Genomic DNA, 27,308 nt, shown 5'->3' with positions numbered 1-27,308 from the left:
AAGAGTGGGCATGTCAAGTTTGGTAGAGTATCCAGGCAGGGAGCCAGTGCTGCTCGCGGCTCCCCTTGCTGCCCGCGGCTCCCCTTGCCGCTCGCGGCTCCCCTTGCTGCTCGCTCTGTTTCTGAGTGCGCCCAGATTCCCCCTAAAGCCCCTAATCTCGCCTGGCTCAGTCGCAAGCTCCTCTCATTCTGCGCCTTTCTTTGCTCAGCGAATCCCTTGTGCAAGGTGTCCTGGGCCACGCTGGGGTTCTGGCTGCTACTGTTCGCTGGCCCATCCCCGCGGTCTCTGGCTGTTCTCATCTCTGCCAGGGCAGACGCCAGGCCCTCAGGAACCGGTTTCACCGGGGAGCCATTTCATGAGCATTGTCTGCGAACTTGGAGCCGCTGCTAGCACCTGGGCACCCTGGGCTGGAGCAGCACAAACCCAACGTGCTCCCCGTTGGCATGAGCTTGTCCCTGCTTTCCCATCCACCCGCGCTGGCTGCTGCAGTCACGGGCTGTTGCTCTGCAGTTCCCACCCAGGCCCTGAGCAGAGCCAGGACAGACAGGGACCTGCCCTGGGTGAGCGAGGGGAGGACTGAAGTTCTGGCTTTGGAAGGGTCACCCTGCCCCTTGGGGAGCGAGTGCATGTGGCCAAGTTAAAGCCAGGCTGGGGTGATGGGCGTGGGGGGGCTGTCACCTGTTGGGGTGAGGCTGCCCTGAATGGGACGGGATCCAGGGCCGCCTGTGGGCACCCCTCACTGCAGTCAGGGCAGGGGGAACAGAGGGATCGCTGTGGGGCCAGTGACAGCTTTGGAAATGAATCAGTCAATCCATGCAGCTTGGCATGCGCCGAGGAGCAGCTGAAGTGGCACATGGTTCCCCCATCCTGTGCCTGTCTCCTATCAGTCCTAGGGTGGCTCCCAGCCAGCCGGGCTGCAGGAGGCTCCTCTCCCATGTCCGTGCCTGCAGTGTCTGGCCCCTGTTGGCCCCCACCTGACTCCGAGCGCTTTGCAGCCACCAGTCCACAGCGCTTGCTCCCGCCATGGGCTCTTTCCACTGCCACTCGCCTGCAGCTTCCCAGACACACGTACCTCTCCTTGTGCCCGCCCGCCCCGCTCTCCCAGCCTGAGCCCTGCTGTGTCGGGGGTCCCCAGAGCTCTGGGCATTCAGACCCCTGATTGGCCCTGCCATGGTAAAGGGCAAAGCCAGGGGCCAAGATGTCACCCACTTCGTTGCTGCTACCTCGGATCCATGTGCAGTGCGTACCATTTGTTGGGTCCACACCCCGCGTTGAGAGAGCCTTTTACAGACCCCTGCCAGTGGCCCAGGGGTCACCAGCAACCCTACGATAACAAACCAGCCTGAGCCGTCCAGCCCTGCTGAGCAACCCTACGATAACAAACCAGTCTGAGCCATCCAGCCCTGCTGCGTAACCCTACGATAACAAACCAGCCTGAGCCGTCCAGTCCTGCTGTGTAACCCACCATAACAAACCAGCCTGAGCCGTCCAGCCCTGCTGCGTAACCCACCATAACAAACCAGCCTGAGCCGTCCAGCCCTGCTGAGCAACCCTACGATAACAAACCAGCCTGAGCCGTCCAGCCCTGCTGAGCAACCCTACGATAACAAACCAGCCTGAGCCGTCCAGCCCTGCTGAGCAACCCTACGATAACAAACCAGCCTGAGCCGTCCAGTCCTGCTGAGCAACCCTACGATAACAAACCAGTCTGAGCCGTCCAGCCCTGCTGAGCAACCCTACGATAACAAACCAGCCTGAGCCGTCCAGTCCTGCTGCGTAACCCACCATAACAAACCAGCCTGAGCCGTCCATCCCTGCTGAGCAACCCACCATAACAAACCAGCCTGAGCCGTCCAGTCCTGCTGCGTAACCCTACGATAACAAACCAGCCTGAGCCGTCCAGCCCTACTGAGCAACCCTACGATAACAAACCAGCCTGAGCCGTCCAGCCCTGCTGCGTAACCCTACGATAACAAACCAGCCTGAGCCGTCCAGCCCTGCTGAGCAACCCTACGATAACAAACCAGCCTGAGCCGTCCAGCCCTGCTGAGCAACCCTACGATAACAAACCAGCCTGAGCCGTCCAGCCCTGCTGAGCAACCCTACGATAACAAACCAGCCTGAGCCGTCCAGCCCTGCTGAGCAACCCTACGATAACAAACCAGCCTGAGCCGTCCAGTCCTGCTGCGTAACCCTACGATAACAAACCAGCCTGAGCCGTCCAGCCCTGCTGCGTAACCCACCATAACAAACCAGCCTGAGCCGTCCAGCCCTGCTGAGCAACCCTACGATAACAAACCAGCCTGAGCCGTCCAGTCCTGCTGCGTAACCCTACGATAACAAACCAGCCTGAGCCGTCCAGCCCTGCTGCGTAACCCTACGATAACAAACCAGCCTGAGCCGTCCAGTCCTGCTGCGTAACCCACCATAACAAACCAGCCTGAGCCGTCCAGCCCTGCTGCGTAACCCACCATAACAAACCAGCCTGAGCCGTCCAGCCCTGCTGAGCAACCCTACGATAACAAACCAGCCTGAGCCGTCCAGTCCTGCTGCGTAACCCTACGATAACAAACCAGCCTGAGCCGTCCAGTCCTGCTGCGTAACCCACCATAACAAACCAGCCTGAGCCGTCCAGCCCTGCTGAGCAACCCTACGATAACAAACCAGCCTGAGCCGTCCAGCCCTGCTGAGCAACCCTACGATAACAAACCAGCCTGAGCCGTCCAGCCCTGCTGCGTAACCCTACGATAACAAACCAGCCTGAGCCGTCCAGCCCTGCTGAGCAACCCTACGATAACAAACCAGCCTGAGCCGTCCAGCCCTGCTGAGCAACCCTACGATAACAAACCAGCCTGAGCCGTCCAGCCCTGCTGCGTAACCCACCATAACAAACCAGCCTGAGCCGTCCAGCCCTACTGAGCAACCCACCATAACAAACCAGCCTGAGCCGTCCAGCCCTGCTGAGCAACCCTACGATAACAAACCAGCCTGAGCCGTCCAGCCCTGCTGCGTAACCCTACGATAACAGACCAGCCTGAGCCATCCAGCCCTGCTGCGTAACCCTACGATAACAAACCAGCCTGAGCCGTCCAGCCCTGCTGAGCAACCCTACGATAACAAACCAGCCTGAGCCGTCCAGCCCTGCTGAGCAACCCTACGATAACAAACCAGCCTGAGCCGTCCAGCCCTGCTGAGCAACCCTACGATAACAAACCAGCCTGAGCCGTCCAGCCCTGCTGAGTAACCCACCGATAAAAACCAGCCTGAGCCGTCCAGTCCTGCTGCGTAACCCACGATAACAAACCAGCCTGAGCCGCCCAGCCCTGCTGCTTAACCCACCATAACAAACCAGCCTGAGCTGTCCAGCCCTGCTGAGCAACCCTACGATAACAAACCAGCCTGAGCCGTCCAGTCCTGCTGTGTAACCCTACGATAACAAACCAGCCTGAGCCGTCCAGCCCTGCTGCGTAACCCACCATAACAAACCAGCCTGAGCCGTCCAGTCCTGCTGCGTAACCCACCATAAGAAACCAGCCTGAGCCGTCCAGCCCTGCTGCGTAACCCACCATAACAAACCAGCCTGAGCCGTCCAGCCCTGCTGAGCAACCCTACGATAACAAACCAGCCTGAGCCGTCCAGTCCTGCTGAGCAACCCTACGATAACAAACCAGTCTGAGCCGTCCAGCCCTGCTGCGTAAACCACCATAACAAACCAGCCTGAGCCGTCCAGCCCTGCTGAGCAACCCTACGATAACAAACCAGCCTGAGCCGTCCAGCCCTGCTGAGCAACCCTACGATAACAAACCCGCCTGAGCCGTCCAGCCCTGCTGAGCAACCCTACGATAACAAACCAGCCTGAGCCGTCCAGCCCTGCTGCGTAACCCTACGATAACAAACCAGCCTGAGCCGTCCAGCCCTGCTGAGCAACCCTACGATAACAAACCAGTCTGAGCCGTCCAGCCCTGCTGAGCAACCCTACCATAACAAACCAGCCTGAGCCGTCCAGCCCTGCTGCGTAACCCACCATAACAAACCAGCCTGAGCCGTCCAGCCCTGCTGAGCAACCCTACCATAACAAACCAGCCTGAGCCGTCCAGCCCTGCTGCGTAACCCACCATAACAAACCAGCCTGAGCCGTCCAGCCCTGCTGCGTAACCCTACGATAACAAACCAGCCTGAGCCGTCCAGCCCTGCTGAGCAACCCTACGATAACAAACCAGCCTGAGCCGTCCAGCCCTGCTGCGTAACCCTACGATAACAAACCAGCCTGAGCCGTCCAGCCCTGCTGAGCAACCCTACGATAACAAACCAGCCTGAGCCGTCCAGCCCTGCTGAGCAACCCTACCATAACAAACCAGCCTGAGCCGTCCAGCCCTGCTGAGCAACCCTACGATAACAAACCAGCCTGAGCCGTCCAGCCCTACTGAGCAACCCTACCATAACAAACCAGCCTGAGCCGTCCAGCCCTGCTGAGCAACCCTACGATAACAAACCATCCTGTGCCTTCATGCCCTGCTTGGTAACCCACGATATCAAACCAGCCTGAGCCGTCCAGCCCTGCTGAGCAACCCTACGATAACAAACCAGCCTGAGCCGTCCAGCCCTGCTGAGCAACCCTACGATAACAAACCAGCCTGAGCCATCCAGCCCTGCTGCGTAACCCACCATAACAAACCAGCCTGAGCCGTCCAGCCCTGCTGAGCAACCCTACGATAACAAACCAGCCTGAGCCGTCCAGCCCTGCTGCGTAACCCTACGATAACAAACCAGCCTGAGCCGTCCAGCCCTGCTGCGTAACCCTCCCAAAACAAACCAGCCTGAGCCGTCAAGCCCTGCTGAGCAACCAAACCAAAACAAACCAGCCTGAGCCGTCCAGCCCTGCTGAGCAACCCTACGATAACAAACCAGCCTGAGCCGTCCAGCCCTGCTGAGCAACCCTACGATAACAAACCAGCCTGAGCCGTCCAGCCCTGCTGAGCAACCCTACGATAACAAACCAGCCTGAGCCGTCCAGCCCTGCTGCGTAACCCACCATAACAAACCAGCCTGAGCCGTCCAGCCCTGCTGAGCAACCCTACGATAACAAACCAGCCTGAGCCGTCCAGCCCTACTGAGCAACCCACCATAACAAACCAGCCTGAGCCGTCCAGCCCTGCTGAGCAACCCTACCATAACAAACCAGCCTGAGCCGTCCAGCCCTGCTGCGTAACCCACCATAACAAGACCAGCAGTTAACGAATGGGAAAGGGGCAGAGCCCAGCAGCAATCCCCGTCATGAGACGTGCTGCACTGGCTGGAAGCATCAGGGTTTGGCCCCGAGTCCCCCTCCCCCACCGCACCCTCGCTCAGTGTCTGTAAGAAAAGCCTGTAAGCGAAGCAGAGAAAACAGCAGCGGTGGGAAGAAAAGGTTATTGAATTGCAGGGCTGCTGTGGTCTTGCTGCCAGCATAGACCCTTGGTTGTTAAGCGGGTGCCTTGCGTGGAAAGACTGCCTTGATTATGTGTGAGGCGGCACTTACACAGCGACACGGGCCCTGCCTTCCGCTCACAGTGCCGGCCTTTATGCGCCTGACATTTACTCTCTGGAAAGGGGGAAAGGAAAACACCAGTGCCTGAGCAGTGCTGGGAGGAGGGCTGGGTCGGGCCGGGCCGCCCCGCCGCCCTTGCCATGGCATTTGTTTGTCCTGCCCGCTGGGCCGTGCACCTAGGTGCCGTGACACTTTCACCTTTTGCCCCTAAAGCTGCTCTTCCTCCTTCACTCCCCATCCTGCCTCTCACAGCTGAGCCAGCAGCTTGGTCCCGGTGGAAGGGGCAGCGTTGTTCAGCTGGGGTCCTGGGCTCCCTGACGGAGGTGATGGTGCAGTGGCTGAGCATCAGGGCGACAGCTGGTCTCCTCCCCAGGCGGCTCTGTTGAGTTCGGCGCAGTTTGCGCCGCGCGGGCCCTTAGCCACCCCTCTGTTTTTGTTCCACAGGGATGTTAGTGATCGCAGCCCTTGGCCAATGTTTCTTCTCTCTTCCACCCCTGCTGGCTGCCATCCTCCACCCCAGAGGTGGCTGCATGTCCACAGTGATCTGTGTAACGTGTTTTGGGAGCCATTGGTGACTTGGGCATGTGTTAATCTTGTTCCCATTGTTCTCTCTGCTTTTCCTTCCCCTGGGGCGCCGATAGCCGGCCGGGGCGGGGCGGGGCGCCGATAGCCGGCCGGGGCGGGGCGGGGCGCCGATAGCCGGCCGGGCCGGGCCGGGGCGGGGCGCCGATAGCCGGCCGGGCCGGGGCGGGGCGCCGATAGCCGGCCGGGGCGCCGATAGACCTATGAGGACATCTGTGAGGCCTAGCTGTGCCATGAGGGGGACATGCATTTCCCGTTGTTCCCTAGACAGGCCCCACTAGGGGGCAGACCAGGCAATAGGTCCAATGCTGCTGGCGCCAGGCCATCCTCTGGATTAAGTTTAGAAGTGTGAGCAACAAGGGGGATGTCGTGGTGGGAGTCTGCTATAGACACCAGACCAGGGGGATGAGGTGGACGAGGCTTTCTTCAGGCAACTAGCAGAAGTTACTAGATCGCAGGCCCTGGTTCTCATGAGAGACTCCAATCACCCTGATACCTGCTGGGAGAGCAATACAGCGGTGCACAGACAATCCAGTTTTTGGAAAGTGTAGGGGACAATTCCCTGGTGCAAGTGCTGGAGGAACCAACTAGGGGCAGAGCTCTTCTTGACCTGCTGCTGCCGGGAAGAATTAGTAGGGGAAGCAATAGTGGATGGGAACCTGGGCGGCAGTGACCATGAGATGGTCGAGTTCAGGATCCTGACACAAGGAAGGAAGGAGAGCAGCAGAATACGGACCCTGGACTTCAGAAAAGCAGACTTTGACTCCCTCAGGGAACTGATGGGCAGGATCTCCTGGGAGAATAACATGAGGGGGAAAGGAGTGCAGGAGAGCTGGCTGTATTTTAAAGAATCCTTATTGAGGTTTCAGGAACAAGCCATCCCGATATGTAGAAAGAATAGTAAATATGGCAGGCGACCAACTTGGCTTAACAGTGAAATCCTTGCTGATCTTAAACGCAAAAAAGAAGCTTACAAGAAGTGGAAGATTGGACAAATGACCAGGGAGGAGTATAAAAGTATTGCTCAGGCATGCAGGGGTGAAATCAGGAAGGCCAAAGAGGTTCAGGACTATTTAGAAAAACTGGACGAGCACAAGTACATGGGGCCAGATGCGCTGCATCCGAGGGTGCTAAAGGAGCTGGCGAATGTGATTGCGGAGCCATTGGCCATTATCTTTGAAAACTCATGGCAATCGGGGGAGGTCCCGGATGACTGGAAAAAGGCTAATGTTGTGCCCATCTTTAAAAAAGGGAAGGAGGAGGATCCGGGGAACTACAGGCCAGTCAGCCTCACCTCAGTCCCTGGAAAAATCATGGGAGCAGGTCCTCAAGGAATCAATTCTGAAGCACTTAGAGGAGAGGAAAGTGATCAGGAACAGTCAGCATGGATTCACCAAGGGCAAGTCATGCCTGACTAAGCTGATTGCCTTCTATGAGGAGATAACTGGGTCTGTGGATGAGGGGAAAGCAGTGGACGTGTTATTCCTTGACTTTAGCAAAGCTTTTGATACGGTCTCCCACAGTATTGCCAGCAAGTTAAAGAAGTCTGGGCTGGATGAATGGACGGTAAGGTGGATAGAAAGCTGGCTAGATCGTTGGGCTCAATGGGTAGTGATCAACGGCACCATGTCTAGTTGGCAGCCGGTTTCAAGCAGAGTGCCCCAAGGGTCGGTCCTGGGGCCGATTTTGTTCAATATCTTCATTAATGATCTGGAGGATGGTGTGGGCTGCACCCTCAGCAAGTTTGCAGATGAAACTAAACTGGGAGGAGTGGTAGATACACTGGAGGGTAGGGATAGGATACAGAGGGACCTAGACAAATTAGAGGACTGGGCCAAAAGAAACCTGATGAGGTTCAACAAGGACAAGTGCAGGATTCTGCACTTAGGATGGAAGAATCCCATGCACTGCTACAAACTAGGGACCGAGTGGCTCGGCAGCAGTTCTGCAGAAAAGGACCTTGGGGTTACAGTGGACAAGAGGCTGGATATGAGTCAACAGTGTGCCCTTGTTGCCAAGATGCTAACGGCATTTTAGGCTGTATAAGTAGGGGCATTGCCAGCAGATCCAGGGACGTGATCATTCCCCTCTATTCAGCACTGGTGAGGCCTCAGCTGGATACTGTGTCCAGTTTTGGGCCCCACACTACAAGGAGGATGTGGCTAAATTGGAAAGAGTCCAGCAGGGGGCAACAAAAATGATTAGGGGGCTGGAGCACATGACTTATGAGGAGAGGCTGAGGGAACTGGGATTGTTTAGTCTGCAGAAGAGAAGAGTGAGGGGGGATTTGATAGCTGCTTTCAACTACCTGAAGGGGGTTCCAAAGAGGATGGATCTAGACTGTTCTCAGTGGTGGCAGATGACAGAACAAGGAGCAATGATCTCAAGTTGCAGTGGGGGAGGTCTAGGTTGGATATTAGGAAACACTGTTTCACTAGGAGGATGGTGAAGCACTGGAATGGGTTACCTAGGGAGGTGGTGGAATCTCCATCCTTAGAGGTGTTTAAGGTCAGGCTTGACAAAGCCCTGGCTGGGATGATTTAGTTGGGATTGGTCCTGCTTTGAGCAGGGGGTTGGACTAGATCCCTCCTGAGGTCCCTTCCAACCCTGAGATTCTGTGATTCTATGAACTGTGCCGAGTGTGCAGGGCACTGGTGCCTCGTCTGGGTCTGGTGGGCTGAAGCTGTGGGTGCCCCTCTGACCCCTGCCCTCTGGTGCAGAATGGAATTGGGCAGAGTCCAGGAGTTATTCAGTTTGAGTCATGTAGTTGCTACTGGTTTGTTCTGGTGCTGTTTCCAATGTGCTGGGCACTCCGGGCGTTTCCCCTCCCCCCGGAGCTCACAGCCTGAGGATGGACACACCGACGGGTGGACAGAGGTGAGGGGAAGCAAGCAGCAAATGGGTGTTTTGTAGACAAGTCATCTAGGCTGGCTGTTGGCAGCAGGATGGGGGCTGTCCGAGGGCTGATCTGGTCTGGAGGGGCAGTGACCTGCCCAGGATGGGTGGGTGGGCTCTTGTGCTTCTTGTGTCCCAGCCGATGTGAGGGTGCGGGGGAGGGAAGAGTTTGGGTTGGAGATGTTGCTGGCAGGGAGGGATGTGGGAGGCTCCCCAGACAAGAGTCTTGTGAACTTGGGAGCCGTGTCTGTCAGCTTCCCTGAGAGGCCAGTGGTGTCGGGAGGGCTGGAGACAAGCAGGGGCGCTGGTCTCTGCACTCACCGGGCGAGTGCGCGCGCTTCTTTCTCTCCACTTGATCCAGGACGGGAGCTGAATGGCCCTTTGTAGGCACCGGCTGGCATTCTCTCTGCTCAGTCTGGCCTGTACTGGGAGGGGTGCTGGGCACTGGTGGGGGTGCTGATCTGGTGGGAGCTGGGTACCTAGACAGCAGCGAGGCCACCCAGGGCTCCGGGGTGGAGTGAGGGAGACTGAGACAGCCAGGGGTGTGGCATGTGTTCTCGACACCTCTCGATGTGTTGCTGTTGATGTGGAAGGGGATGACTTAGGGGAGGCCTGGTGACAAGGGGGGCCTTGAGGGGTGTCACGGAGTCCCCGGGCGATGCTCTGGAACTCTCCCTACAACGCCAGTTAGGACTCTGGTGAAGTCTCCTCTCTGTGAGCAGACTGTCTCCAGGGCAAGAAGCTCACACGGCTTCATCTCCTGGGTCTGACCTTGGAGCATTCAGCATCCTCTGCCCCTCCGTGCGCTTCCCCCAGCGAGTCCGCCCAGGCGGGGTCCTGGGGAAGCCACAGGGTCCTGCCCCCCCACTGCGCAGTCAGACGTGACTCTCAGCCAGCCAGTAACACAGAGGTTTATTAGACGACAGGAACACGGTCTGAAACAGAGCTTGTAGGTACAGAGAACAGGACCCCTCAGCCGGGTCCATTTGGGTGGGGCAGCGAGCCAGACCCCCACGTCTGCCCTCACTCCCCCTCCCCAGCCAGCTCCAAACTGAAACCCCCTCCAGACCCTCCTCCTCTGGGCTTTGTTCCTTTCCCGGGCCAGGAGGTCACCTGATTCCTTTGTTCTCCCCCACCTTTAGCATCCCCTTGCAGGGAGGAAGGGCCCCGGTCATTAGCTGCCAGGAGACAGAGTGTCGGCCATTTATGGGCACTGACCCTTTGCTCTGCAACAATCTCACCCCCTAGAGACTTAAGACCTGCGTAGGGGAAACTGAGGCACCCACACAGTATTCCGAGGAAACATTAAGAACAGTCCCACTTCGTCACAAGGGCTGATTCCAAAATGTCCCCGGCCACCAAGTCATCCTGCACCCACTGTGGAGTGGTACAGAACTGCCAACCTGTGCTGCTGGGCCCGCCTTGGTAGTCCCAGTGCCATTCCCTGGGTGCTGTTCCACCACACCACTTCCATGGAGCCCGCCGGTGGGAGTGAGCCTGGGAAAGCAGGAGCTCCCCTTCCCTGGCCCACGCCCCTTGGTGCCTGGCTGCAGCGTGAATTATGAAGCGTGCCCTTGGTGGAACATGTGCTGAGGCTCGCCACGGGAATGTGGGCAGATCTGACATACAAGCCGCAGCAGCCAGCCTGTAATTTCCAACAGGCCCCAATGGCTCTGTTTTTCAGTTAAAAATATATGAAAAAATAGGAATGTGGGGTGTGCAGAGAGGAATGTTTGCAGCCACTGAGAAAGCTCTGGTGTGATAATGAAAGGGTCAGTCCCCATCCGCGAGAGCGACAGATTTAGACTCTGGCATTTGGCACTAACACAGTAGCTGAGGATTTGCTCTAGTGGATCAGACCATTGGTCCAGCCAGCCTGCGACCCTGCCTCCAGCAGGACCAACAGCTGATGTCTCGGGCAAGGCAGTGTCCTGCATGCCCTTGGTGTGGACGGGGAACCCTTCTCTGATGCCTGCGGGGCTGGGCTAATGCCCAGAGGTGGTGATTTGCTCAGCCCCAGGATTATCTCACTGGACTGTGCACAGGGCTCCCCTTTGCATGGGGGGCACTGGAGATGGAAGTGGAACTGATCGCGTGTGGTAGCAGAGGGCTCCCACCCTACCAGCCAAGGGCAAGGCGAGGTCCAGGGACTGGAGCCAGGCACATGCAGACAGGAAATAAGGTGCAGATTTGTACCTGGGAGGGGAATGGCTCCCCTAGGCTTTGGGGCTCCCCATGGTGCGGAGTCTCTCTGGCCCGATGGGTCGGCTCCGGTCCAGCCACTGCAGGAGTGACTGGGAGAAGCTATGTCAGTGACAGACGTCACTAGATGACCATAGTGAGCCCTTCTGGCTTTAACGTTGGTGATGGAGCAGGTGTGTGAGTGGTGCCAAGGGTCACCCAGCACAGCCTGTGCCGCAGCGAGTGAATTCCACAGGCTGGCTGTAAATGAAGCGTGCAGGGTAGCACTCCCTCCAGGTGGCTGTGAAGGTGTTGCCCTTCCATTCCTTGTTTTCATGCTGTGGGGCAGTGTGGAAGGATGGAAGGCTGATTGTCGCTCCAGCCCAGGGCGATCGCCTGTTGCCTGCAGGCCATTGTGGGCAGCTCAGAGAGAATCTCGGCTGAGAGTGCAGTGTGGTCCCACAAGCAAAGGGAGGGGAAGTCAGGCTGGTGAAGGAATGGGAGTGCCCTTCTATCAATCCCTCCTCTGGGAACCTGGCATCCTGTCTCAGCCAGGAGAGAGGGGGTCTGCGAGTGATTAGGGCCTGGAGATCCATCCCATGTGGGGAGCGGTTGAAGAGTGGGATTGTTTGGTTTGGAGAGGAAGCGAAGGAAAGGGGCATGACAGGAGCATAGGGACTGATGTCTGAGGGAGAGAAGGCAGACTGGGCGCTGCTCTTCACCCTCCAGGAGACACTTCTTGTCACTGCGTGATACCATCAGGTATGATGGAGCCAAAGAGAGAGGTGTGTTATGCTTGACACGCCAGTAACCTGTAGAGCTCACTGCCTGTCAGGGGCTGGGCGGGAGGCCTCAGATGGATATCCAGGGGTTTGTATAACAGTGGTTTGTGCTTCAGGTTTAGCAGTATGCTTTGTCGGATTAGGTTGTGCCGGGAACCTAAAAGCCACCGTTTGTTCTTGCAGGCCATGGTCAGTAAGAGGTGTCTGGCCCCAGACACAGCTCTGCACTGGGCCAGATTCCGTCATCCTCCCTTGCCTGGAGCAGGGCCCGGTGACTCTGCGGGGACCCGCTAATCGGGGTGGGGGCTATATTGGAGTCTTGCCCATCGACATTAGCAACTGGCAACCCAGTGTGGAAAAGCCAGCCCTGGCACTCCCTGGTGCCTGGGTTCTGTGGCACCATCACGTGTGGCTGGCAGCAGAGTCTCAGGGCAGGGCATGGAGCAGGGAAGCAGCAAGAGCAGAGCAGCAAGAAAAGGTCAGACTGTCTCCTCTCTCAGATCTCTCCCCTCTGCTCTGCCAATGTGCCCCATGCCCATGCCCTTCTCTCCATCACTGCCACCCCTCTGTGCCCCCTCACCTGGCTGCTGCAAGCAGGGCAGCCAAGCAGCTCAGCCTCTAGCCCATGTGTTGTCAGCCTGGCAGACCCGGGTGCAGCCTGCCTAGCCAACCCCTTCCAGCTGAGGTTCCCCAGGGCATGAGGAGCTGCAGGGCCAGGATGGGGACGCAGCTCCTCTTCCCCTCAGGCACTGCCTGCCTTGTAGCAGGGATCAGGAGCCCCCTGGAATTCTTTGCCTGTCACTAATCGCACTGCTCCTCAGGGTGTGCTGCAAAGCCTCCTGCCGTAGCCTTGAGTCGCTCCAGCTGATACCCACGCAGCCCACTTGGCCTTGTGGCCAGGTAGTCATAACATGCTGGGCGCCCTGAGCTGCTGCTTCTCCAGCTCCCCACGCTGGGCTGAGATCAGCTGCTTACCTGCTACCCGGCCAGAGGGCGAAGTAGCCCCCCCAGCAGTGCTTCCTGGACAAGGAGGGTTTGTGTGCTCCACCCAGCTCCTCTCCTGGGGCCTTCCCCAAATGAGCCCTGCACCCCCCTCTACTGCCCCAGGAGCTGACTTGGCTCTGGTGCAGGCCCAGAAAGCAGCTCTGTGATGGCCCCTAGGCTGCGACAAGCCCACCCTCTGGCTGCGGCCCTCGGCTCACAGCACGTTTCCTCAGGAGCGTGGTAAGGAAAAAGAGCCCCTGAGGCTTTGTGATGGGAATGGAGATGCTGGGAGGCTGCCCGGCGAGAGCCGGATGGGCCAGGCTGGGACCAGGCCAGTTTTGTGTGTCAGTGACTCGCGGGAGAGATGGTCAGTGACCGGAGTCGTTTGCAGGTGTCACCTACTGGTTCTGTTAATGAAAGTCACGAAGGATTGTGGTCGGCTCCCTGGGGGAATATGAAGACTCAGGGGGCCTGGGCAGCTGATGAGCTGCAGCTTGGGAAAGTGACCCTCAGCTCCCAGAGCCACTGGGGTCTGAGTGCAGGGTCCTCAGGCCTAGGAACCAGCGGCTGTCCAGCAGGCACCCAAGCAAGACTCCAATGCAGCGTCCGGGGCGTTTGATAGGGGAGCTGCACAGGCGTCACGGGGATGGAGAAGGGCAGGCGGCCGAGCTGGCTTAGCCATTGGCTGGGGCGCACGCCTGTGGAGGGATCACGGTCCCAGAGCACAGCTGGGTGGGGAGTGCTGGGGGAAGCCTACAGCAGTGGGATGGGCAGCAGGTCTCCTGTTGCAGAAGGAACAGCCGGGAGCAGCCCCACTTGCCTACAGCCAAGTCAGCTCCTTGCCCAGTGGCACAGAGGGTGGGGTACTGTGCCTTGTGGCACGTCTCCTGTCCCAGCCAAGCCCCCGTTTGCAACATACTCCCATGGGCAGTGCCAGCCAGGCCCTGAGTGCGGAAGGACAGTCGGGCGCAGGTCAGCAACAGCTTGAAAAAAAAAGAACCTGAGGAACTACACGCTCGCTTCAGTCCCTGGCAAAATCATGGAGCAGCTCCTCAAGGAATCCATTTTGAAGCACTTGGAGGAGAGGAAGGTGATCAGGAACAGTCAGCATGGATTCACCAAGGGCAAATCATGCCTGACCAACCTGATTGTCTTCTATGAGGAGATAACTGGCTCTGTGGATATGGGGACAGCGGTGGATGTGATATATCTTGACTTTAGCAAAGCTTTTGATACGTCTCCCACAGTATCTTGCCAGCGAGTTAAAGAAGTATGGGCTGGATGAATGGATTATAAGGTGGATAGAAATCTGGCTAGATTGTCAGGCTTAATGGTTAGTGATCAATGGCTCCATGTCTAGTTGGCAGCCAGTATCAAGCGGAGTGCCCCAAGGATCAGTCCTGGGGCCGGTTTTGTTCTGGACAATGGGAGGGATTGCACCCTCAGCACGTTCACAGATGACACTAAGCTGGGGGGAGAGGTAGATTCGCTGGAGGGTAGGGATTGGGTCCAGAGTGACCTAGACAAATTAGAGGATAGAGCCAAAAGAAATCTGATGAAGTTCAACAAGGACAAGTGCAGAGTCCTGCACTTAGGACGGAAGAATCCCAGGCACCTCTACAGGCTGGGAACTGAGTGGCTAAGCAGCAGTTCTGCAGAAAAGGACCTGGGGATTACAGTGGCTGAGAAGCTGGATATGAGTAGACGATGTGCCCTTGTTGCCAAGAAGGCTAATGGCATATTGGGCTGCATGAGTAGGAGCGTTGCCAGCAGATCTTGGGACATGATCATTCCCCTCTATTCAGCACTGGTGAGGCCACATCTGGAGTATTGCGGCCAGTTTTGGTCCCCCCACTACAGAAGGGATGTGGACAAATTGGAGATAGTCCAGCGGAGGGCAACAACAATGATTAGGGGTCTGGAGCACATGACTTATTAGGAGAGGCTGAGGGAACTGGGCTTGTTTAGTCTGCAGAAGGGAAGAGTGAGGGGGGATTTGATAGCTGCCTTCAACTACCTGAAGGGGGGTTCCAGAGAGGATGGATCTAGACTGTTCTCAGTGGTGGCAGATGACAGAACAAGGAGTAATGGTCTCAAGTTGCAGTGGGGAAGGTTTAGGTTGGATATTAGGAAACACTATTTCACTAGGAGGGTGGTGAGGCACTGGAATGGGTTCCCTACGGAGGTGGTGGAATCTCCTTCCTTAGAGGTGTTTAAGGTCAGGCTTGACAAAGCCCTGGCTGGGATGATTTAGCTGGGGATTGGTCCTGCTTTGAGCAGGGGGTTGGACTAGATCCCTCCTGAGGTCCCTTCCAACCCTGAGACTCTGTGATTCGAAGTGCTGCTAGGCACTTGGGAGACAAGCTGTTCCTCGAATGGGGGCCTGATCATCAGCTGGCATGAGACAGCCTAGCACTCTTGCTGTGTGTGGAGCTGTGCTGAGTTACATACACTCAGGATCTGGCCAGGGACTGGGGCTACAACAAGCTTTTGCTTAAAATCTCTCCCTGCTGCCTTCTCAGGGTGCAGCTGCACCGGGCAGCAATGCCAGGAGTGTCAGTGTGATCCCACCATCTGTGGTGTCTGAGCAGATGTCTGTGGCACAGGGTGAAATCCCAGGAGCCCCAGGGCTCTGCCCACAATAGTGCTGAGCTAGGGCACTGCTGCTTGGGGCTAGGGATTGGCAGCTCTGTCCCAGCTTGGACAGAAGTCTCCACTGGTAGTTGCAGGCAGCTGGCAGCAGGGGTCGCTGTGCCCTGTGCTTTGCGACGTGCCTGTGCCCGCCTCTCTGGGGCATTGACCCGTGCGCGGTGCTATCTGGTACACTTTGCTCACTCCGCTGCCGTGCCCGACTTTCCTGGGAGCTGCTGTTTGCTTTTCTCTGAATTATGACTCCAGCTTGTGCCTTTGATCTGGGCTGGGTCCGGCCTCCATTGGCTGCTATTGGTCTTCCTTTGAAGTGCATTTACCTTCCCGGCTTCGTGTGTTCTTGCACCCTCTGGAGCAAACCTGGGGGAGCGGATCTGAGCTGCCTCTGTGGCGGGCACAGCACAGTGCCCACTTTGCCCAGGTGCCCCTGGCCACTGGTGACCGTGCAGGAGCAACCCCTTGGAAGCCCTGCGAGTGGTGTCCATAGCCCAGGGGCACAGCATGGGGCAGTTCTGGGCAGTATCCTAATCTTAGTGCTGAGATGCAGATGTGACCAATGGCCATCAAATCACCCCTGCCCTGCATGGGATGTGTGTGACTCCCGAACTTGCCTCCTGCTGCAGGGAGTTCCACTGGGGAACACTGTGCTGCTCCCTTGTAGCGGTTCTGAACGTGCTGTTCCATCCCGTGAGCCGTGTGTTTATGCTATGGGGCAAGGTCACCTGAAGGGCTGGACCCATCTCCCCTCCGGTCCTTGAATCCCCCTCCCTTGCAGGGCAGTCGTGTGCACGTTGGTGAGGCGCTGGCGAGGTGCCGAGGATGGCTCAGCGAGGGACGTTCAGGGGCCAGGCATTGCTCTCACCCCTCGGGCAGGGAGACGCCAGGCTGGGTCACAGCACAAGGAAAGCAGCCGCTCCAGGTCATGGATCTCCACATTGCCAAGGCAGCAGGGAGGAGCTGCCTCCTGTGCCTGGCTGTGGAGGAGGGGCAGTAGCCTGTACCTTCCTGCCCCAGGGCTCCCCTTGCTCTCCCAGCATACTGCACTCAGGGCTGCCGGAGGGGCCTGGACTGCCTCCCCCAAAGAAGCCCTGCAGGCTGCCTGGGCAATGGGGCAGTGCACTCCTGTCTCTGCCCTCTCCTCCTCACCTTCCTTCTCTGGCACCTTTCTCCAAATCTGACTGAGGCTTGGAGCTGGGGCCCAGAGCCCCCAGTGCAGGGCGAGGGGTTGGGGGTCTCGTGCTAGAAGAGCTGAACTGGCAGCGAGCCCAGAAGTGCTGGGCTGTGATGCAGCAATGCAGCAAAGCTCAGGAGGCTGGAGAACGCGGGGGCCATGTCACAAAGGCCCAGGAACTGCTCCTGTGGTCCCTGACTCCCAGCCCAATGGCTGGAGCTGGGGGTGAGGAGCACTAGCCGAGGGCCTAGCACAGGCTAGTGAAGCCCTCCTGAGGCCTGCAGCCGCCCTGGCTCCAGTTCCGTGAGGGTAGTGGTGGGGCGAGTGCTTGGCTGCCTGTCCTAGGGGCTCTGTGCTGCCCAGTGGCCGTGCCCAGGGGCGGCTCCAGGCCCCAGCAGGCCAAGCGCGTGCTTGGGGTGGCAAGCCACGGGGGGCGCTCTGCCGGTCGCTGGGAGGGCGGCAGGCAGGCTGCCTTCGGTGGCTGCCTGCGGAGGGTCCGCTGGTCTCGCGGCTTCGGTGGAGCTGTGGGACCAGCGGACCCTCCGCAGGCAAGCCTGTGGGAGGTCCACCGGAGCCACAGGACCGGCAGAGCGCCCCCCGCGGTGTGCTGCCGTGCTTGGGGGGTGAAATGTCTAGAGCCGCCCTGGCCGTGCCAGTAGCCGTTTCCTACACCCCTCGCCAGTGTGACTGGGAACCTCCTGGGGCCCCTGGGCGCTGGTGGCAGCAGCTCCCCTTGGCTCCACAGCGAGCAGCCTCTCTGCTAGTGCAAGGGGGCTGCCGTGCTCCAGCCGTCCCGGCCCCAAGCCGCAGGACTGAGACCACCACCAGCCGAGCTGATCCAGCACCAGCCAAGGGGCCTGTCAGCAATGGCTGCTCCTCCCTCGAGCAGCCCAGGGAGCCGCCCCAGGCCGGGAAGGAGGCCCTTGCTGTGACTTGCCAGGCGCAGGCTGTGGACTCTGGCCTTGAGCAGATCCACGCCCCCCTCCAGTGCAGAGGAACTGGCCTTTATCTGTTACACTTTGTTCTCCCTGCTGTCTGGGTGTGGAGCAGGCAGGGCCGGCAGAGATTAGCCCGCAGACCTTTGACACACTCACTGCAGGCAGGTTTATGGGTTTGCTTTGTGCTGGGGCTGGGGGGTAAAGTGCTCGCGATGTGCCCTCTCCCGCAGGCAGGGAGCCTGCTGCTTCTCCATCCGTGCAGTCTGGGCACAGCATCCGGAGCAGAGAGCGCCCCATGGCACAGCGCCCCCTGCTGGGGGGCTGGGACTGATGTAGGTGGGAGCTCCTGGCACAGCCAGCGCTCTGCCCTGCTCCCACAGCGCCCCCTGCTGGGAGAGGTGGGGCTGGCTCCCCTCACAGCCAGCGCTCTTCCCCGCTCCCCACAGCGCCCCCTGCTGGGAGAGGTGGGGCTGGCTCCCCTCACAGCCAGCGCTCTTCCCCGCTCCCCACAGCGCCCCCTGCTGGGAGAGGTGGGGCTGGCTCCCCTCACAGCCAGTGCTCTGCCCTGCTCCCACAGCGCCCCCTGCTGGGAGAGGTGGGGCTGGCTCCCCTCACAGCCAGTGCTCTGCCCCGCTCCCACAGCGCCCCCTGCTGGGAGAGGTGGGGCTGGCTCCCCTCACAGCCAGCGCTCTGCCCCGCTCCCCACAGCGCCCCCTGCTGGGAGAGGTGGGGCTGGCTCCCCTCACAGCCAGTGCTCTGCCCTGCTCCCCACAGCGCCCCCTGCTGGGAGAGCTGGGGCTGGCTCCCCTCACAGCCAGCGCTCTGCCCCGCTCCCCACAGCGCCCCCTGCTGGGAGAGGTGGGGCTGGAATAGCCGGGGGCTCCCCTCACAGCCAGTGCCCCCGACCCGCTCCCCACAGCACCCCCTGCTGGGCATGAGGAGGATGAGCTGGGGGTGGCACAGTGAGAGCCTTGCCTGGGAATTTCCTTCCTTTGGGTAACTTTTCCCAGCCTCCCCTGTGGGCCGCAGAGCTGAGCTTGCTGCTGCTGGGCCCTGCGCCTGCTGAGTGCAGTGGGAGCCGTGCTGGGGTCTGCCCTGCTCTGCTAGGAGCTGCCTGGGCCGCTGCCATTCCTGCCCTGCGACCTCGGCCACGGCCCTGTTGCCACTTGGGTGTGTTTAGCTAACGGCGCGGGGGCCTCTCCTCACTCGGCCGCTGGGCCTATGGACTGGAGGCCAGCGGCCCCATCCACACTCACATGGGCCTGTGAGAGCAGCGTGGCTCTGGCGATTGAACGGGGGAGTCCCTCCTGCCTTGGGGGAGGGGCTGAAGTGCTCCCCCAGGAGCCCTGTGGTACTTGGCCAGGGCCACTCCTGTCCCCAGAGCCCCGGGATGGCGACTCACTTCGGATGGAGGTGGAGATGCGGCAAGTGCTGTTTAGTTTCCTGTGGCCACTCCGCAGCACTCGCCTCCCGGCCGAGCATGACGCTTGCTCCGCCTGGCACAGTGCCGAGCTGGGGCCGGGCACGCACTCGAGCGAAAGAAAAAACCATTCAGGAAAAACAACCTGGGAAAGTCATTTGCTTTGCAGCGGGATGGCAAATGTGGCCATTCGGAGGTACCGGCCGCAGTGGGGAACAGAGCTGGTCACGATGCCAGGCAGCTGGTGGCAACGCCCAGCCTGTGCGTGGCCCACAGCCCCCCCCGCCACGTGAGCCCTCCTGAGTCCCCGGGGCACCTTTACCCAGGAAAGAGACCCTGTCTAGCAAACAAATGGGGGGGGGGGGCACTGCTGGTGCCAGAGAAGGGCTGGGAGAGAAAGTGGGCCCAGCAGAGATGGGTGCTGTCAGTGACTGCTGGCTCTGGGGTGCAGCATGGCACTGCCCTGGGGAACATCGCAGCAAGCGGAAAGGGCAGGGGGCTCGTCTCGCTGTGCAGGTACCAGCTGCTAGCTACTTGGATGCCCTTGGAGGTGTAGGGGATGGGGCACTGGCCTTCCCAAGGCAGGTGCTGGTCATGTGTCCTGGGATGGGATGGCACCCCAGCGCTGGCCATGGACTCCATGGCCCATTCCCTGTTCTGTGGGCAGTGCCTGTGGGGGGTGCCCAGGACTGGGGGTGGCCTGGGCAGTGCTGAGAGGCCCTGGCTTGGAGTGGGCTCTGGAGTTATGCAGAAGGGCTCTGAGCTGCCTCACCCTGTTTGCCGCCCCGCCCCCCATGCCAGTGCTGCCCTGGGGCTGCCGGTGGGCACAGCTTTGCGCCATGCTGCAGAGTGCTCAGGAATCCCAGCCTCCTCCCTCTGCCTCAGGCAGAGCGGGGAGGGGACGGGGTGCCCTGCTAGAGGTTGGGGTCCCGTCTCTGCTCGCCCCTGCCTGGCTGAGACACGCCCCTTATCGCACAGGCGGCTGCCTGATTCAGAGCCTCAGTCGCTCCTGCAGGGGAAGCCGCAGCCCTTCCCATTAGATCGTATCAGCAGCATTTCATGAATGACTCTCAGCTCGCAGAGCCCCAGGCACGGCCTCTGGAATCCTCTGCTGAATGGGACTCCAGCCCACAGGCTGGAGCAGGTGTGTGTGTGCACAGCTGGGGAGGAGCAGGGCTCTGCCAAGTGCTGGAGCAGGCTTGTCCTGCCAGCTGCTCAGCCCCTGCGGGAGGAGCTCTGCTGGGCCCATGTGCCATTGCCCTGGCAGGGCCCAGATTGGCACCAAGCTGCCAGGCCAGTGGAGATGGGTGCCCAGACAGTTCTTCCACTCAGCAGTGCCCACTGGCCTTGGGCCAAGGCTGAGGTGGCTGCGTGCTGGGCCCCTGAACTTAGGAAGCTCCATGTTTTTCATGTGCACACGGCAAGCAGGGCACCTCCACATCTCCTCCCACAGGGCCAGGCTGGCCAGGGATCCAGGAAACCCAGGTTCAGCGCCTGGCTCTGCCAGAGACTCCCAGTGTGGCCTGGGCCCGTAATCCTGCCTCCTCGCCCAGCTCAGTTCAGACTGCAAGGTCCTTGGGGCAGGGAGGATCTCTCAGGCCTGGCAGTGTGGGTCCTGATGCTGGAAGCTGCTGCTGCAACTCAAGAATAGTAGTGACACGGATCCAGGCCCCAGCAGGCGGAGACTGAAGCTAGCGGCTTATGCCTTGAGCCCAGTGTCCAGGCATTGGCCCTGGCCTGTCGCTGGCCTGGGCCCCGCCCAGGTGATCTGTCCCAGTCCCCGTCGGCTGTGGGCGCAGCCCCTGGTGCTGGGCTCTGGAGAGGGAATGCCAGAGGGGCCACACAGGACAGGAGCCGGATTTGCCATCTCTGGTCTCTGTGTTCCTACAGTAATGGGGCAGGAACGTGGGGCCTATTTCTGGGCCACTAGATTGAGGGGGACAGTATGAGGCACTGGGTGGGCTGAGGCTGCCCCCAGCTGCAGTTAGCCAGGGGCCCCTGCAGTGCAGTGAACCCTGCTCCACTGAGGGGCAGATTGCAAAGCCAGGGGCCCACGTAGCCGCTGGCAGGCTGGCCCAGATGGCTTTGCACTTGCAGGGGTGGCGCCCTGCTCAGGAATGTGTTGGGCAGATGGGGTGATGTGCCGGGGAAGCAGGCAGCGAGCTGCCCAATGGTGAGGACATATTCCAGTTAACCCCCCTGCACTCCCAGAAGAAGGATGAGACCCCCCCGGGGGGAACCGGAGTTGTGTTCTATATCAAACCTCCATTACATTGCCCAAGGCACTGGCATGGCAGCCTGCCAAGCTATGGGGCGGGACTTGCTCTCCCCCCTTGCAGTCACCGCTGACCCCACTGCCCTAGCATGGCACTAGGGGGCGCTGTCCTGCAGGGGGTGGGGTGGGTGAGTAGAGGGCGCTCTCCCCTGGCAGTCAGTGCTGGCCCCAGCATGGCACTGGGGGGGGGGGGTGCTGCAGGGGTGGGGTGGGTCAGTAGGGGCGCTCTCCCAGGAGGAAGTGCTGGTCCTAGCATGGCACTAGGGGGCGCTGTGCTGCAGGGAGCAGGGTGGGGTCACCAGGGGGCGCTCTCCCCTGGCAGTCAGTGCTGGCCCCAGCATGGCACTAGGGGGCGTGTGCTGCAGGGAACAGAGTGGGGTCAGTAGGGGGCGCTCTCCCCTGGCAGTCAGTGCTGGTCCCAGCATGGCACGTTGGGGCGCTGTGCTGCAGGGAGTGGGGTGGGGTCACTGAGGAGTGCTGTGCTGCAGGGTGTCGGGTGGGGTCAGTAGGGGGCGCTCTCCCCTGGCAGTCAGTGCTGGCCCCAGCATGGCACTAGGGGGCACTGTGCTGCAGGGTGTCGGGTGGGGTCAGTAGGGGGCGCTCTCCCCTGGCAGTCAGTGCTGGCCCCAGCATGGCACTAGGGGGCACGGTGCTGCAGGGTGTCGGGTGGGGTCAGTAGGGGGCGCTCTCCTGGCAGGTAGTGGCAAAGTAACATGCGGGGGGTGTTTCAGATGAGATGGAGCCGAGTGCCTGGGATCAGTGAAGTTCCCAGGTGGGTATTGCTGCCCCTGCTAATTAACCCGAGCACAGTTGGCAGCAGCAGCAGCATCATCGGGCTGGGCACCAGGTGCTGGCACGGCACAGAGAAGGACTGACGCTGCCTCTTGTCCCGTTCAGAGTCTGCCCCAGCTGTGCGGTGCAGGGGACGGCCAGGCATTCACAAGCACCCTGCAGCGTCTCTACACGGCCGTGGCCAGGCAGGAGGCGAGGGCAGTGCAGAAGCGGCACCACTCAGGTGAGCAACCTTCAGCTGATGGAAATGTGTCCAGTGCAGCTTGTACCGGGGGCCCCTTCCCACAAGGGGCGTGGGGGGCTCTGGGCATCGCCCCATCCCCATGGTCCTGGAGCTCCTGGCCTGGCAGGCAGGGAGGGTCTGGTCCCTGTAGCTAGGGGTGTCGGTATTGTTTTGCTCCCCAGAGTCAGTGGGGGCTGACATCCCTCTCCCCTAGCTGTTGCCCTCTCTGCTCCCTCACATGCATCTGACTCCTGCCTTCTCTCTTTGGGGCAGGGGATGCCGAGACCCCAGAGCTCACCTCGTCTCCGCAGCTGGACTCATTGGTCACGCTGGGCTCTCAGCAGGAAAAGGTTGAGCCACCCTCTGACTTGCCCCAGAGCCTGGGAGCCGCAGCGGTAAGTGCAGCTCCCAACCCAGCAGCCTCCTGGAAGGCTGGTGTGAGAGACATGACTGGGGACTGGCTGGGCCGGGAGGGATGCGGAGCAGCCTCCGCCCTGCAGAGGTTCCACCAAGCGCCTGCAGTGACTGGGTTCTGCTCCGGAGCCCTCTGGTCTCTCCTCGATCTCTGACACAACCTGCAGTGCGGACTCGCTGGCTCACAGGACTGAGTATGGGATGCAGGGCCTTTCCCCTCTGGCTGGCTTGGGGGGTGGAGAATGGGACACGGGGCCTTTCCACTCTAGGAGGCGCTGGCTCCCATCCAGCCCAAGGGTAGGGGACTGGCTGGCTCAGGGGGTGGGCAATGAGCCACGGGGCCTGTCCCCTCTAGGGTGCCACTCCCATCTGGCCCCCGAGCGGGAACTGGCTTGTACCTGGAGCCTTTCTGGCCCTATTTGATCAAAGCTAATTCCCATCCAGTGGCTGTTTGTTACCTGGTGGGTCTCAGCCAAGTTCCTAATGGGACGTGTCCAGTCTAACCCCCCCCCTCCCCCGATTGCACTGTGAACTGCCCCGGTGTGCAGCTCCCCAGGGCGCAGAGCGAGGTGACCCTGGCCCGGCTGCAGGCTGGTGCAGAGCCTCCAGCTCCAGTGCTGTGCCAGCCAGCCCACTCCTGCAGCTCCGGGGGTCGTCTTCCCCTTGCTCCGGCCAGGACGCGCTGCAGTGGGACCCCGCTGGAACTGCCCACAGAGGTGTTATAGAGACGCGGAGGAGTGGGGAGCAGACTGACCCACTGACTGGGGAGGGGAGGGGGGAGCGGGAGGGAGACTGACCCATTGACAGGGGAGGGGAGGGGGGAGCGGGGAGCAGTCTGACTCACTGACAGGAGCAGAGTGTGGAGCAGACTGACCCACTGACAGGGGAGGGGAGGGGAGACCGGGGAGCAGACTGACCCACTGACGGGGGGAGTGGGGAGCAGACTGAGCCACTGACAGGGGAGGGGAGGGGAGGGGAGTGGGGAGGAGACTGACCCACTGACAGGGGAGTGGAGCAGACTGACCCATGGCTCACGGGAGGGGAGGGGGGAGCAGGGAGGAGACTGACCCACTGACAGGGGAGGGGAAGAGGGAGTGGGGAGCAGTGTGACCCACTGACAGGGGAGGGGAGCAGACTGACCCATGGCTCACGGGAGGGGAGGGGGGAGCGGGGAGCAGACTGATCCACTGACAGGGGAGGGGAGCAGATTGACCCATGGCTCACAGGATGGGAGGGGGGAGCAGACTGACCCACTGACAAGGGGGGAGCAGACTGACCCATGGCTCACAGGAGGGGAGGGGGGAGCAGACTGACCCATGGCTCACAGGAGGGGAGGGGGGAGCAGACTGACCCATGGCTCATGGGAGGCTCCCTACTAGAGCTCTGCCTTGGACTATTTTTTAATCCTGCTCCCGCTCTGCAATACCCACTCCCACTTGCCCTGCTCCCACATTTTCTTGCATTTTTATCCCACTCCCACCCATGAAAGCCTGAGATCCCACAAGAGAGACAGATTCCCCCGTGCTACTCAGAAAAACCAGCACGGGGGGTTAATACATTCTAAACAGAATTCAGACAATATTTACCACTAAAAGAATTAAATAAATCTTGCTTAAACCACATAAAAATACTTTTTATAATAGACATCAAGTCTCTTTCTATCCCTCGCTTAAATGTAAGCATTAAAACCTTTATTTTAAAAAAGGAAAAACTTGCTTTACATTGCTGAAATTCTATTTCTGACAAACTGCTGCTGTGTGTCTATCACACGCAACGTCAACACAAATTGCCCCACAGTTTTGCCTTAAAAGGTGCAGGTTTTTTAATGATTATAAAAAGTAAGTTGTTTTAAAAAAAAACTGGAAATTTTTAACCCACTTAAGTGCTGTTTTTAGAACTTTGAAACATCCCAGTCAAGTTATTTCTGTGTCAGGATTATTACTGCTTTTTGAAAAACATTGAACAGAAAAACTGCTTGCAGCACTGACAGGCAGCTGATACCACAGCGACCGTCTGCGCGTATGTGATGTCCCAGAACAACAAACCCTGTGAGTGATTCTCTGACCTGACCGGATCCGGAGCCAGGGAGATAAACAGGTGTAGGAAAGAGAAGTTTAAACAAAATAATTAGCAATGCCCTGAATAGGCCACTCTTGGTAAACTGCTGAGAGATAGTGACTTCCCGCAAATTCCCGCAGTCTGGTTTTTTGCCTGCCCCATCCTGCCTGCAACAAAGCACGTCACCCACTCCCACCATCATGGCCGCAGGTGCTGCAGGAGCCCAGTCCCAGTGCAGGGCTCTGCTCCCTACTCCCCTTCTGTGAGAATGGGGTTGGCTGCTCCCTCTTCCTCCTCCTCTACCCAAAAACGCCTCTGGCCCCTGCAGGGTGGGCAAGAACTCTGCCTGCCTCCTACAGCACCTCTGATTGGCTCCTGGTCCCCAGGAGGCGGAGCAGCAGGGCAGGCAGCCACTCAGAAAGGTTTTCCCTTGGGCAAGGCTGGAAACTGCTGGGGCTGGCTGAGCTCCAGCAGGGACAGAGTGCTGTGCTGGCGAGAGCTGGCGGCATGATGCTGGGGGGTGCATCCCAGCAGGGCACGTCCGGGCCCCAGGGAGGAGGCATCTGTCACTCGCAACTTTCCTGTGTGTCGTTTGCACAGGGCTGCGAGCCAGTGGGGGGGGGGAGTGCTGGGGCTGGGAGCCCAGGGTGGGTGGGAGCACTGGGACTGGGAGCCCCTCACTGTCTCTGGGGTGGTGACTGGGCTGGGCAGTGTTTTTCCATTAAACCCGCACTTGTAATTGGAAACAAAGGGCCTTTACCACCTGCCCTGACCTGCAGGGTGGCGCTGCTGTGCCCATCCCAGCTGGGTACGTGCCAGGAGCTATGGGCTGGGAAGTGCTTTGGGACGCAGGGGCTAGATTTGTAGTGCAGTGTTCCTGCACGCACGTGGACATACGGGTGCCCAGAGAAGTGGCTTCACACACACGCACGCAGACACACACGCACGCACAGACAGACATGCACTGGGCTGCTGGAACACTTTGTACAGTGGGGGGCTATTGACCCAAACTGCCAACGCTGAATATGATGGAAACCACTTCAAGCCAGGGGGTGCGGCAGCCCCCCAGTGCCCCTAGTTCCAGCACTATGGACACGCACACCGATGCGCACATAGCCTCACACACAGACCTGGCCCACGGGAGTGTCCCCGTTGCTTTGACAGAGGTTCCTTTGGTTCCAGACTCCCTCCTCTCCGGCCCAGAGAGCCCGGCTGCCCGTGTCCAAGGCCAAGAGGAAGAAGGCAAAGGGGCTGTTTGGCTGACGCACCGCTGTCCGTCCCCCTTGCCGTGGGGAGGGGTCTGGCCCCAGGCATTCATTGCTCACCGCGGCAGCTCCAGGACACCAGCACAGAACCTTGAATCCCTGACGCAGCATCTAGAAGGGCCAATCAGGGCTCCCGCTCCAGACAGCGCGTGGGGCCCTCTCCTCCCATGGCAGATCCTGCTGAAGGAGGTTCGTTCGGCCCCTTCTCACTTCACCTGTGGGCACTAGATGCTGGGAAGTCTCTGGTGCTTCCCATGGCCAGGCCTCTCCACTGGCAGAGCCAGTGTGGCACGCGTCTCCTCTCCCCACACTGGCCTGGCTTTCCTGCCCAGCCCTTACCCTGCCCCCAGCTGTGGGACTGCCCCTCTCTGTGCTCCCCAGGGCTGAGAACGTGGATGAGGGGGGCAGGTTCCTGTTTTTTCGACGGGTGGCTCCATACTTGCTTTTTTGCAATAAAGGCCCCTCTCTGCCCGAGGATGCTGTGTCTGGCTGGGGGTGGGGCCAGCTCTGGCTCCTCCCATTTGGTCTTGCCAGGTACCCCATAGGAGCGGTTTCAGTCCCAGCCCCTTGTGGGGGCACACGGAAGCCCTGGCCCTTCTCTCCAGCCTGTCCCCTTCACAGCCTCTGCCCCTGCAGCTGGTCCCCTACCCTCCCGGAAGGTTCTGCCCAGCCAGGAGCCACATAAGCTGCCAACCAGGAGGCCGAGGGCAACACCTGAAATGGAGCCAATTGCAGCCTCCCTCATCTTCCAGCTGGAGGCATGACCTGTGGAGACTACAGCTCCCAGCATGCCCTGCTCCAGCGTAATCGCCGCAGGGGGCCGCTGGCACCCGGTAGGTTGCAGTTCTGCACTGAAGGCGAGGAGGCCATGGGCTGGGCTGGGCTGTCGGGTGCCAGTTCCTGAGATCACAGGCTTTGGGCTTCATGCCCAGTGGTGCCAGCCAGGCTGAGTGCAGAACTGGGCAGAGAGTCTGGGTGCCAACCAGCCCCGTCCTGAGGCAGGGAAATCTTGGATTTCTTCTTTGCTGGGAGTGGCCGGAGCCCCATCAAAGCCTTGAGCCAGTCAGCAGCGGGGAGCCAGCCCTGCCCGATGGGCGCCCAGCCTAGGAGGGGTGCTTCAAAGCAGCTTCCGAAGGGTTAACTGATGTTGAG

The 27,308-nt window shown here is 59.8% G+C and overlaps 1 protein-coding gene across 5 annotated transcripts in view; it reads left to right on the top strand.

The window, feature by feature from the left end:
• NHEJ1 (non-homologous end joining factor 1) overlaps nucleotides 1–27,308 on the top strand; it is a 145,258-nt gene extending 117,950 nt beyond the window's left edge. For 3 of the 5 annotated variants that reach the window (XM_039493624.1, XM_039493626.1, XM_039493623.1), the window contains 3 exons: nucleotides 22,302–22,419; nucleotides 22,693–22,814; nucleotides 26,074–27,308. In XM_039493624.1, the coding sequence (XP_039349558.1) occupies nucleotides 22,302–22,419; nucleotides 22,693–22,814; nucleotides 26,074–26,154 (321 nt within the window). In that variant the 3' untranslated portion in view covers nucleotides 26,155–27,308. Of the gene's footprint in view, nucleotides 1–22,301; nucleotides 22,420–22,692; nucleotides 22,815–24,814; nucleotides 24,882–26,073 lie in introns of all 5 variants that reach the window. The other 2 variants (XR_005585966.1, XR_005585965.1) reach the window with 1 other exon arrangement.

Source organism: Mauremys reevesii, linkage group 11 (assembly GCF_016161935.1).
Source record: "Mauremys reevesii isolate NIE-2019 linkage group 11, ASM1616193v1, whole genome shotgun sequence".
Classification (NCBI taxonomy): Eukaryota; Metazoa; Chordata; order Testudines; family Geoemydidae; genus Mauremys; species Mauremys reevesii.
The sequence above is the reverse complement of the archived record's forward strand: the minus strand, read 5'-3'. Positions and strand labels throughout refer to the sequence as shown.